A 13,315-nucleotide genomic window follows, 5' to 3' on the forward strand; every position below is an offset into this window, starting at 1 on the left:
CCGTTGTTGGAGCCCAACCAAAGCCAAGTACTGCAAGCGTTCTTGCATTTTGCCCCATGGAATTGCGGCCGCCGAGGCCGGGATTAAACAAGGGTCAGCTCTAGCGTAAGCCATTAGATAAAGGAGCAAAAAGCCACCAGAGATTGTCAAGTTCAGCGATAGATTGTGTGACCATAAGCAATCGCACACGCTTTCCCAGATGAGCCCACTGACAACAGGGAAAAGTCTCTTGCAGCAGAGGCGTCAGCGCGAGCACCCAACAATTCTGCTGTTCGGTCACGTGACAAGAGAGCCCCCCCTCAGCTCCGCGGCGCATCCTCAAACGTAATCTGGTTTCTAGAACCATGGCCTCCGAGATTTACCCCCGCGCGCGTGCGCCGCGGTGGATCTCGGAGGCCATGCTAGAACAGGCTTGTTTTGCACCTTCGCTCTTTCTACGCACCGGCGCTCCCCCCCCCCCCCCCCCCTCCGCCGCTATGAGGTCAGATGGACGACTATGAATTCTGCCGAAAAACTTGCTTTTTACCATAGTTGCCCTTCAGGACTTGCGGCAGTGACTGCATGGTGAAACCTGTGAAACTAGTGGTCTGCGGAAGTCGCAAGTTCGTCTCCCACAGGTTGTAAGCCATCTTCCGCTTTCATTTTCTGTCCTTTATTATTAATTTGAAGTTTCTTGCAAATTTAGCCCACATTCAACATTCTACCAGTTCAGTAATAACCAAACACCTTTCCCTATACTTTTTCTTGGGAATCAGTGTCTGCTGGCTTCAATGGCTGTCACTAAAAATCCCAATAATCTTTATCTGCGAATCTGCTTTTTTCAAGGTACTTTAATACGTTTTATTGCAACAGCAATTATATGGATACTCCAGACGAATTTCTGCAGGCGTCGCTGTGATGTTCTGTATAAAGTCCAAGTGCGATAACATCGCAAGGGGCAGTGAAGGGGGATGGCAGCTCATCTCACGTGCGCAGGGGTGGAAGGTGGGGAGGAAGCGCACCGTCAGCAGGGGAGGGGGGCAGGGCTTCTACTTCGGCAGCGTATGGCGCGGCTGAGCCCCATCATGAAAGCGATCTGTGGAGGGGTACAGTCAAGGTGTGCCGAGGGCTGATGACTTCGTGTGCGCTGTGTTCTCGCCCCTAGTTCGCGTTGGAGCAAGTCGCAGCACGAGGGGCTATTCGCTCACTGCTGCTGCCGCTCTTCTTCATGCTAGTATTCTGACAGTGTGTCTACAGTCACGCAGTAACACCTGTTCATGTTTCCCAGTGCGCGCTTGACAACGTGCTTGTTAATTTCGTCATGGAGTGAGACGTGTTCATGTTTTTCAGTGCGCACTTGATATGTTTGTTGTTAATTTAGTTACTAAACGAACGTTTACAGAAGTTTACCCAGCTCATGAAATGACCAAGCTTACTTCATGCAGCTGTCTAATAATTTGCTATCGCAATCAGTGCTCCTCCGCCTTTAGGGCAAAACCGACTTTTTCTTACGCTTGTGAATGATGCGTCAGAAATGTGTTGCAATCTAGTCTTAGTCATGGCTGGGTCAATCTTGTGGGAACAAATGATACATACCAAATGTACTTTAAGAAGAAAATTACAAAGACAAAAAGAATTCTTTATTTTTTCTCATAAAGCAAGAAACAATACTAAAATTCAACTTGAACTCAACTGTTCAAACTAGACCAAAATCAAATCTCACAGTCGTAATGCATCCAGCGAAAAGACAAATATTAAAAGCTTGTTTTTAACACTTGCTACTTAAAAAAAATCATCACTTGTTCAAGTGCTGTGAGCAACTGCAATACACATTCACACACATTATAAAGCAGAAAAGCCTAAATGTTTCACTCTATGATAAACAAAAATTAAATTTACTGGGAAGACACACTGTGTAGCTAAGCAGTTACAAAAATACCATCATTATATGCAGATGTACACGAAGACGTGCACTAATGTGTCACCAGTTGACATACGTCATGTAACATTTTTGTATATTTTGCACATGGCATCATCAATTTATTACCTTTCTGTAACACCAAATGCAGCTGTGAGACAACTTTGACAGTCACTAATAAGTTTTAATATTGTTCACAAATGAATCCCATTTTGAAACACCAGTGTGAACATGGAAGTACTAAAAACAGAACGAAGAAAAACAGCAATACAGGCAAAGCAAACTGAGCAGATTTCTGTGAATAAAAATTATTTTTCAAGTCTTGGTGAGCAATTGTACCTGAACAACTTTTTATTCACGAGTGGAATGGAAGGTGAATGGTTGCGTACTGTGGTACATGAGCGAACGGTTCACAAGACCTACTTTTTTTGCAAATAGCAGAGCTGTTTATGAACACTGCAAAAATTAGGTGCTCATGCAAGTGAATCACATCTCCCTTTACTCCAGCCAGCCTCAAAATTAATCAAGGCATAGAAGAAATAAAACAACATAAAATTAACATTACCTTAAAAATGAGCAACGATAACAGTTCCTTTTCACAACATAATAATGAGCCAATGCCAGTGAAGACATGATAACAGGGGTAGCATCAAAAATGCACGACTCCTCACTGCCGTCTTTTGCTGCCACACAAAGATGATGCAACGACATTAAGAATCTGCGTGGCCGTACAGTCTAATGAAGAAACAACAGCAGTTCGGACGAGATGATTTCCTGGGCACAAAAATTTCAAATTTTCCAAGCTCGGACACTGTTGCAAATGCCATTTATTCAACACTGCAATGCCCATTTCACTTGAAAACTCATACTATGCACCTGCCACATCTTCTCTCCATCACTGGGCACGACCATACCAAACAATGCATAGTGATCCATGGTTCCTAAAAAAAAACTACGTTCAACGCAGCACAATGTCGTTTCAAGTGCCACAGTAGTAAACAACTAATGTTCTTGACTAGCAAGGATTTTGTACTGCTTGCACACACACACATTGAACAGACAGTGGCCAAAATGTGTCTCAGGAAGGACTACACAAGTGACCACTGATAATGCAAACCTATCAAAGACATTTAGGCTACATTAGCTGTGCAGCAAATGCATCCCAAATGACTTTCAGGAAAACCTAAGATCCCACAGCGGCAAGTATATGTACAGTCATACCTTGATATTCAACGAACTCGAATATAACAAATCTAAATGTTTCTCGCCAAAATCAGTATGTTACATGTAAAACAAGACTTCGGAAGTTCGAGTGTACAACAATGAAAAAGACAAACAAATAAAACCTTGTTTCGAATGTTGAGCATGAAATGAACACATAAGAAAGCAAATAAAAAAACTTTAACAGCAAATAACTGCGCTGGGCCAAACGCTGACATTGCGCAGACAAGCAAACAAATTATGGGCAACCCTGGACTTACACTGTTACGAATTTCCCAACATTACGATAATTTACGACGTATAAGTGAGGCCAGACTGCTCTTTTCAAACATGGAGAAAAACAATCTGTGGCTTCCTTCAACATGTTATACGTTGCAATTTAGCAGATTTCATACTAAAACTGCACCACTAGGCACCAAACTGCTTGTGCATTACTTAAATGCGTAAACTATTGAAAACTTAAGAAAACAAAAACTCACAATGCTGATAATCTCCATGTCCAATTATCCCATACACCACCATATTGTTACTAGATTGTATGTGCTTACTTGATTCTATGCCCTCCTTACTCAACGCCCCATGTAGGGGCCTTGTAAGATATTTTACAAATAAATAAAAATAAAATTAGATCCTATTTAAAGTCTTGTGCAACTGCATATCATCACATGGGATTGCTGAATACTAATGCTAAGTGGCAAAAGCATATTTTTTTCATTACAGTTAAAGACAACCAGAAGTGCAGCTTGTGGTATCAATCCAACATAATGCATTGCTACTGCAAGGAGTGAGCTGTGTGCAAAACAATAGAATAAATTATACAAAACAACCAGCCAATGGAATGAAGCTCAAGTCAAGAATTAAATGCGACTCTTCAAAAACTTCTTCACAAAGGATCACTACCATACTGAGTGCCTTTGTATGCAGATTTAAAAGAAAAAGAAAAACATTATCGGATGGTAAGATGAACTTTACAATGCTCCTGTAATTATAGGGGTATGCGACGTGTAGACAAGATTAATAGGGTAATTGTCACGAGGACAGCGAACACTTTCGTGCAACAAATGTGCACTTAATATATCATAGTTGGCTTACACACACTGGACACATAGTAAAACTAAGCAGCTTGATACCTCTGCTAGAGTGACAGCATTACATGGCCAATGGGAGAAAAGCAGGCAGATTGTCTGCTGACATTTAGCACACGCTCACTACTCTTAAGAACAATCTTTCTCAATTTAAAAAAAATTCATACATACAAAACAAACAATTTATGCTTTCCAAGTGTTGTGATGCTTTGATGAATGCCTGTGAAGATCAAACAATGTGATTTAAGTAAGGACTTCCTGGTCCATGCCAGCCTTATGTGCAACATTGAGCATCCAATCTCTCTTGCAGAAAAAAAAACAAGGAAAACAATAAAGCTTTGCAAAACAAGCTTTCATTACCATCTTTAGGGACTAGATAAATATTGTGGACAGAAACTACCGAAAAGGAAACAACAAAGCTTTTGTAAAACAAAAAAAGTTGGCGTATACCAAAAAGTAGCATCAAGGTACAATCTGTATATTGGTTCCTCAGAAAGAAAGCTCTGCTGCCAAGGAAAAACTCGTACTGGTTTTCGGATCCAACGTGACACCATTAGATTTGTGGAGCCCACACACATAAGCCAGCACATTGAAGAAAGCGTAAAATTCTTAACGTACAAACACTGTACATATCAATCACATCAGATTATCTAAACAGCTACATAACCACTGCACAGGTATTATGGAACGACCATGTATCACTTGGCCATGAACAAGCGTGAAAACACTGACGACACCTTGGCAGAACTGTGAAAACCTGACGAGCCAAAAGCCTTCCTCCAGTGCACTAAGCCCTGGGTGGTGTGTGGTCGCCTTCATCTACAGCAGCACTCACAGATATCTCACTTGATTAGCTCACCCAGCCACAGCACCCACTGCCCTTCTGCCACTAGACAGTAGCACATCCTATCTTATCTATTCACTCACTGCAAGCTGCAAAGCTGATTGTCATGTGATGCTCTCTAACCCTTGGGTCGCTACTTTGCCGACAGGTATGCACTGATTTGATGTTATGCAACCAGCCTATGAAGTGCCGAAACTGCGAACTTGTGACTCTGACAATCACAGCGATACCAGCACATTATAATGCTTAGTGTCAGAAACAGGAACAGTGACAGGAATATCATTTAGCGCATTGCAATGCTTCGTACTATAAACAGTGAACCCAATAGTACTAGCATTTTTGTAACATTTCGTATCGGGAGCAGTGAAGGCGATGCAAACGCATTTTAAAGCTCAGCACCATAGTGGCAGATCTACTAAGGCATTACGTTTTGCCCTGAAAACTGCAACAGTGATATACAGTAGAACCTCGTTTATACGTTTCGGAAGCAAACGCGAGAAAAAACGTACTAACCAGGAAAACGTATGATCTGAAGTAACTAAAAAAATTCAAAAAACTCAACTATTGTTGACATCTACGAAATGCAAGGCGTCACGCAGATCGTTGCAGCACGAGACGACGACGTGTGTCAAGCTGGTGGTGCTCCGGCTGCCCGAGACGCATATTGTTTTTTTATTGCGTGGTGGGGTGACGAGAAACAGAAACAAATCGAGCTGGTAGGCGACACCGGATGCCGCTGAAGCCAAACGTGATGCCCACCAGGGAACGGCGGCACACTTCGGCAAAAAATCGCACAGTACACTACCAATGGCACTACGCAGCACGCGCTGTGAAATGGATATGTAAAGATGCTTATCGCAAGAGGTTTAGCAGCGATAGCTGTGAATGTATCGTGCGACGACCCAGGCGGATATTTGCAGGTACCGGAAAAAGAAACTATGCGCGCTGTCGTTCTCATGTGAAGCTGGCAGCTATACACTGCTCTCGATCGCGCACGTCTCGCGCCTTTTCGTGTTCACATGGGATCTAGCGGCCAGAAAACAATACGATCACAGCCTGCAGCAGGGAACTGTGGCGCATTTCGATTATCAATCAAATCAAATTAAATCAATTTACCTCTCTAGTTTACATACTGGATGGCCATTTTAGGCTAAAAGCTACATACCTCACCTACTAAAAGCATGCGCTAGGCTTCCAACGGCACCACGTGCTGTTAAACAGATAGGCGAAGATGCTTATCGCAGTAGGATTGGCGGTGATAGCAGTGAATGCCACGTGCGACGACCCCGGAGATCTGCTGATACTAAAATGAGAAACCGACTGCGTGCCGGTGTTTTCACGTGAGACGGCCGGGCTAGTATTGTGATGAAGCCGCCGTGGCGGGCAGCTATGTACTGTTCTCAATCGCGCGTGCCTCATGCATGTTCTTGTTTGCATGGGATCTAGCAGCTACAAAATGTATCATACGATCGCAGTTGGCACTGGGAAAACATACGAAACCAGAACACATCAACAAGGTTCTACTATGAGCACATTGTAATGCTCAGTACCAGAAACAGTGACAGCTATACTAGTGCAATAAGACTTAGTACTAAAAACAATGGCAGCAATATGTACAAGCGCATTATACAGCTTAGTACAAGACACCGGGAGAGTGATATACAGGACCGTGAAAGAGTGGAACAAATTATCACCCAGTGTGTTTAAATCTAATAATTTTTTGCAAGAGTTAGAATTTTTTTTCAGCTAGCAGAGAAAAAAAAATTTTTTCCAACTTACAAAATTATTAATGCTACATTTTTCTATACCTGGGCTACATTTTGTAAGTATTGCAAGTACTATGTTGACCAAAATCAAGAAAGGGGCTGATAGATGGAATAGCACAGTGTGGTATAAAGTTTGTAAACAGGGATAAGGTGCCTCAGAAAGGCTGGCCAACATTTCGATAGGAGGACCTATCTTCATCTCAGGCGGCCTCGTCATCCTCGGCGTGTTAGTTTTAAAGGGTTAGTGCAGTGACGTCACGTGCGGGTGTTGTCGCTGGCGGCTGGTTTTAAAGGAAGAGACTTCAGAGGTAATGAGCACTGTCGTCCGACGTCTGTGAGCTTCGTTCCCAAGACGAGGGGACAAGAGTGGGAGAGTGGGAACGCGGGGAGAAAAGAAAAGAAAGAAAAGCAGAGAAAAAAAAGCCAGGACGACACCAAGACAAAAAAAAAAAAGCCAGGACGACACCAAGACAAAAAAAAAAGGAGTGAAAGAACAAGAAAGAAAAAAAAGAAAGATAGGGGCATGGGAGGGCGTTGGGGAGGCGAGAGGTTAGGAAGCATTCAGGGGTGTCGGTGGCGGCATATTTTTGTGGCATTAGAAGAGCCGGTCAGGCGGTCAGTGCACGAGTAACACAAAAGACAAAAAAAATACATGAGTTGAAAGAGTGACTTGAGTAGCATAGCAGCTATACGTCAAGTAATTTTGAAGCAGTTAAGATGGCGACGAGGAGTCTGCGGTGCAACGCATAGGGTGACTGAAAGGCAGCGGCATGCTCTTTCAAGGGGCATTGCCCCAGATGCTCAACATAGCTGTTGTTACGGCGGCATCCAGAAATGGCGATACCCTGGGTTAAGGCACCGAAAAATATATGCCAATATATCAATATGCCTTTACAGTGGTCGGCTCGATGAACATTGTGCACCGTTTTGTCGGGTGCAGTGGTAGCAACAGTGAAAAACTGTGCATTGTTAGCCAAATAGAAGACTACAGATCTCTGAGTTACAATGCCAAGCAGTCACGCATCGATGAATACTTGAAGTGAACATTTCGAAGGCAAAATAAAGTTGCAGTGTTGATGTGGTGACATATCGTGCGCTTACTTTGCTTTCTTTGCATGCATGCTTTGCTTTGCATGTTTTTGATCATTCAAAAACCCGGTTCATTGGAAGAGTTTTTGTGGTCTGGGGAGTTCGAATTAACGAGGTTCTACTGTACTATGACACTCTAATGCTTAGTATTAAGAGTGACAGCAATATTATTAAACATAGTATGAGAAGCTGGGACACTACCAACAGCTAACTCATTATTATCCAAAGTACAAGTTCCTGTATTCCACAGAGTACCTACAAGTAGAAGAAAGCATTGCATGAATAATCTGCTCAATAAAGATCACAGGTCTTCCTTTCTTTTCTTTCAAATCTTCTGCTTTGATCCATGCAGTTTGCTGGCTCAACTCTGATGAATTTCTTTTAACTTGTGCTTGATTTTGGTTTCAATGACTATCTCTCTGCAGCAGCTACCTTGTGAGGCACTGCAATTTTTTAACGCTTGGTGGCTTTAGCATCTCGGTGGTGAAGCTGACTGGAGCATCATTTATCTGAAAGAAAAATCTTGCGCTCAAACTGTTTGGTGCACATTCTTATCTTAAGGCTTTAAAGGGGCTGACAAGCAATTTTTAAGGACCTAGTTTTTATGGCGCAATGCAAAGCTCACCCCCAGTAGTGTTTACACCTGAAGCAGTTACTTCCAAAAGCGCACGGATGTTTTGTAAGCAGAATTTTTCGATCTGGGCTGCCTCTAAAAAAGCAAGAGTCCCTCCTCCAGCAACACTGAGAAGTGAGAGTGATGTTGATAGCCCGCCTCATAAATTGTGAAAGCTGCCCATCATTCTGCTTTCACATGAGTGAGCGTAACTATGGTTAGCCACCTAAATTTTAACCTTTTCAACCACTTTTGAAAATAAGTTGCTACAACAAGTTCACATTGTTGTACAGACCTTTCTTCTACTTGTAACGTGTTTTTCCCCACATAACTGCCTATGTCTTGGCTGGGTGGACCCCGTCGTCGTTCTGCCAATAGATGAGCCAAGCCAACTCATTGAAAATGAAGGTGAAGGAAGCGCCAATTTTCTAGTTACTACAAACGAAGGCCTATCTGCACATTGTAAAGGAGAAAAAAACTTAACAGAGAAAAAAGTGTACTGCATTCCAATACTAATGAAAAGACCAGGAACAGCATACACTAATACATAGAACATCACATGACAGGCCTCTTATACATTTCACGTTGCTGCCACGTAGGGTGTCAAAGGTCATTTTTTGCAACTTTTAGAGAAGAATTAACAATATAAATATACATTTATTAGGGAAAACATAGCTCGTTCTAGCTTCTATGACAAACAATCTTCCCATCAGCAGGGATATCTCGCTTCATGTTCCAAGCGCTTGTCTGTCCCTTCACCTTACCAACATCATGATTACGTGATGATGGTCATAAGTGTGGTGGCACTATGACCTGTGAAAATTATGCACAGTAATGCCATGAGCTCAAACAGTTGTACATGCACTGCACCATATGAATAGCGTGAAAGAATCTGCCTTCAAAAATCAGATGCAGGCATGAATAGCACTGAAGCTATCATGCAGGTAGAGGTTAAGTATGTCATCTCAATGAATGTTCAATGCTGGCCACACTACTGCAAGATAAACCACAACACAGCTTCATGCACATGTAAACAAACATCCCTCCTTAGGTGCCTTCCAAGGATCCACATCTCTTGACAAAGCTTGCAAAAGAATGTCATGACTGCTGACACAATGGCATAAAAATGTGTGCACAAGAACACTCGGCCATCTGGTGATCGAGAAAGAATGAAGCACACTTTGGCAAGATTCCACGGGAGTTTTTCAATGTGCCATTACCACGTGTGAGCAGAAAGAATATGTATAAGACAGTGCGACATCACTGCACATAACAAATCAGTCGCTGCTCTGTTGTGACACTGCCAGACGCTGTCCAGAAGTGGAGCATCAGCTGAATTGTGTCCCCACAATGCAATCGCAACAGATGGCAGAATCTATGTCCCTCGCCACAAACGCAATCCATGTTGTTGCACATACACTGAAATCATACACTGATGTTCTGGATGTTCTGAAGTGTAATGCAGCTAATGCTGCTAGTGTGTCTGGCACTGTAGACGTTTGCCAAGCACTGTCCTTAGGACTGCTTTCTGGCTATAAGCTAACATTAAGTGGAGTGCCTGTTGTTCCTCCCAGTTGAATCTCTGAAACTTCCAGGCACAGTTTCCATCAAAAAGCCAAGATGCTTTCTGACACCCCATGCACTCGGGAAGTGAATCACTGCACAAAGCTTGTGATTACAAATGAATTGAACTTAAACTATTCTAAAAGATGACTGTTGCCAACAGCGTCCAGTTCCACATCTCTCATTCTGTGAAGATTTTACATACCCCGAAGACTTCCACAAAGTGTCATGTCATGAAGACCTTTGAATGAAGGCTACGTGCCGTGAAGACTCATGCCAGAAAGGCGACACGGCATGAAAACAGAGGCAGCCTTTCCTCGCTTCAGTGGTCCTTCCCACCGGAAGCAATGCACTCAGTCTTCCATCAGGATTTTCAACATTTCTTGTTGCATCTTATTCGGTGGCAACTCAATGCAGCTTTTAGGCCTAGCTCACACAAAGCTGAAGAAGGTGGGCAGCTTGCCTGTGCGCTTCTGGCGCCAGTAGTCACGTCCCAGCTTTGCAAGGATGGCGATGATGGCAATGGCCATGAGGACGCTGAGTGCATCCAACAGGCCCTGCGTCCAGTCCGTGGGCTGGGGGCACAAGTCCGACTTGGGCAGTGAGTAGATGGTCCTGCCTGTCAATGCCCCCGGACTGCCATCTGAGCAGCGGATCTCCTCCACATCCTTCACCTGGTGAAAGAGGAGCACAAAGATTCTGGTGGTTGGGATTTACTGCCCAAAATTATGGTTTAAGCCACAAAGGATACAACCTATGTGCACCTAAGTCCCTAAGTCTATGCACCTAAACAAACTATGCACCTAAATACAAACCAACAAGGGCTTTTGCATTCCATTCTCATTGGATTCCATTCTCATTGGAATATGGCTGCTGTGGTCGGCATCCAATCCCATGACCTTGTATTTAACAGCAGGATGCCGCAGCAGCACCAGTGGTAAGTGTAAGTCCAGTATGGCTGGAGCTGTGATCATGAATGCATCAGAATGTGCCTTCACAGAGATAAACTGAATTAAGGATTCACAGCTAGAGAAACAGGTGTGGCGTCCTCCCTTGGGTGTTGCCTAGAAGCCTGATAGCGTGCGCCCACATGAGAAGCAAATAAAGATGGTGCCTAGCCGTAGCACGTGGAACCACGGGTCATAGTTTTTTTACAGAATCGATTAGGGTCAGCTGTCTCCTTTCCTTTGCGCCTGAGGCATAAGCCTACAAGTGGTGACCAAGGACGAACACAATGCCTGATCCACCCGAACCCTCCACGCATCAGGACTCACATCCGCAGGCTGTCTCGTCACTGCAGCTTCACCTCCCACCCTTCTGGCCCCAGAACCCGCAAGTTTGGTTTCATCAGTTCAAGGCACAATGCAGGGCATCAATCCCAGGGTTAGTTCTAGTAGTAACAAATAAATACCCCAGAAAGTGGATGGGAAGATGGTGCCGCGGTAGCTCAATTGGTAGAGAATTGCAAGCATAATGCGAAAGACATGAAATCGTTCCCCACCTCCGGCAAGTTGTTTTTTCATCCACTTTCAATTCAATTAATTTATAACTTCTTTATTTCAATTAGTCAGTACAAGTAATTTCCCCTGTGTTGTTCTTGGTATTTTTGTTTGTTGGCTTCTTATGATATGATTAATAAAAATGGGTGCCCCTAGGTTAACCCCCTTTCTTCTCGTTCATTACATAATGAGGGTCTCGAATCCAGTAACACTGATGCCTTCAGGTAGCACATGAGGGTTTATTGACCTGTTGCCTTCACCCAAAAAACTATCACACACTCGTGACACCTATGGCAGGAAGGATGTTCCACATCCGCCGCCAAGGTTTATGAGTGGTGGCGCTGGCTAACGCTCTCAGGGTTAGTTCTAGTAGTAACACATAAGTACCCAAGAAAGTGGATGGGAAGACGGTGCTGCGGTAGCTCAAGTGGTAAAGCATCGCACACGTGATGGGAAAGATCTGGGATCGTTCCCCATCTGCGGCAAGTTGTTTTTTCATCCACCTTCAATTCCATTAATCCATAATTTTTTTATTTCAATTAGTCAGTACAAGTAATTTGCCCTGTCCTATTCTTGGTGTCTTTGTTTGTTGGCTTCTTATGATACACCTACAGGCCTGGCGATTTCGCACCTTGAGGCCCGCATCGATGAGCTCGCCGCCTCAATCTCTGCACTCCAGAGTGCCCCCTCCCAGGGTACCTGTTCGCCTTGTCTCGGTCATTGCGCTCTTTCTCACACACATCAAGCGCACAGTCCCAGCCCTCCATCTCTCTGCTAGTACCACCAGCGTTTCCGACACCGAGTCATGAAGTGCACACCTCCCTGTTCGTGGCCAGGAAACGCCCGCCAGAATCACTGACAGTGGCGTATGGCATCACTTGTCGTCCCAGCCGCCTTTTTATGGGAACCGACAAGCTCTCCGGCGCCCGGTTCCTTATAGACACAGGTGCGGAAATCAGCGTTGTTCCGCCAACTAACATGATCTAGGATTGTAGCACGAAGTAACCCGGACAGAGACTAGAAGCAGACAGGACGATCGATCCAGATTGTCAAGGCAGTCACTTCGTGCTGCCAACGCCTCGTCTATACCGACATACAGACTCCGATCTCTGACCCTCGACTTCTGCCTTCACCGCACTTTTCGATGGGTCTTCGTCATTGCATACGTGGTTCAACTGATCATCGGATCGGACTTCCTCTCTTACTTCGACTTTCGACGTCAGCGTGCGGCATCGTTGCCTCACAGATGGTCTGACTCATCTCTCTGGAGTCCTGTCCAACCTTGCTCCCATGAGCATCTGCACACTGATACCTTCCTCTCCGTTCGAAAAGATTTTGGTGAATTTTTCGGAGTTAAGAAAGCCACGCAACTTCACTCAGCCGCCTAAGCATACGGTGACACAACACATCGTCACGCGTCATCCACCAGCAGCCGCTTGACTATGCCGCTTGTTTGGGGACCGCCTAGCTATCACCACACGGGAGTTTGACCACATGCTGCAGCTCGGCATTATATGCCCAATGTCCAGCACATGGGCTTCTCTGCTGCATCTAGTGCCCAAGCGTGGTCCCGGTGACTGGTGTCCCTGTGGAGACTATCGAGCGTTGAATGCCAAGACTGTCCATGGCAGCTATCTGCTTTCTCACACATAAGACTTTACATCACGCTTCAACAGCTGCGCCATTTTTAACAAAGTAGACCTGGTTAAGGCCTACCACCAAATTGCCATCGAACCCG

At 44.3% G+C, this 13,315-nt stretch overlaps 1 protein-coding gene across 1 annotated transcript in view; it reads right to left on the minus strand.

Annotated features, from left to right (window-relative positions):
- Window positions 1-1,597: 1,597 nt before the first annotated feature.
- Window positions 1,598-13,315, minus strand: part of LOC126538880 (protein halfway-like) — a 46,890-nt gene continuing 35,172 nt past the window's right edge. The window contains exon 9 of the mRNA XM_050185600.3: window positions 1,598-10,752. Within this exon, the coding sequence (XP_050041557.2) occupies window positions 10,510-10,752 (243 nt within the window). The 3' untranslated portion in view covers window positions 1,598-10,509. The remainder of the gene's footprint in view (window positions 10,753-13,315) is intronic.

This window comes from Dermacentor andersoni, chromosome 8, assembly GCF_023375885.2.
Source record: "Dermacentor andersoni chromosome 8, qqDerAnde1_hic_scaffold, whole genome shotgun sequence".
NCBI classification, from domain to species: Eukaryota; Metazoa; Arthropoda; class Arachnida; order Ixodida; family Ixodidae; genus Dermacentor; species Dermacentor andersoni.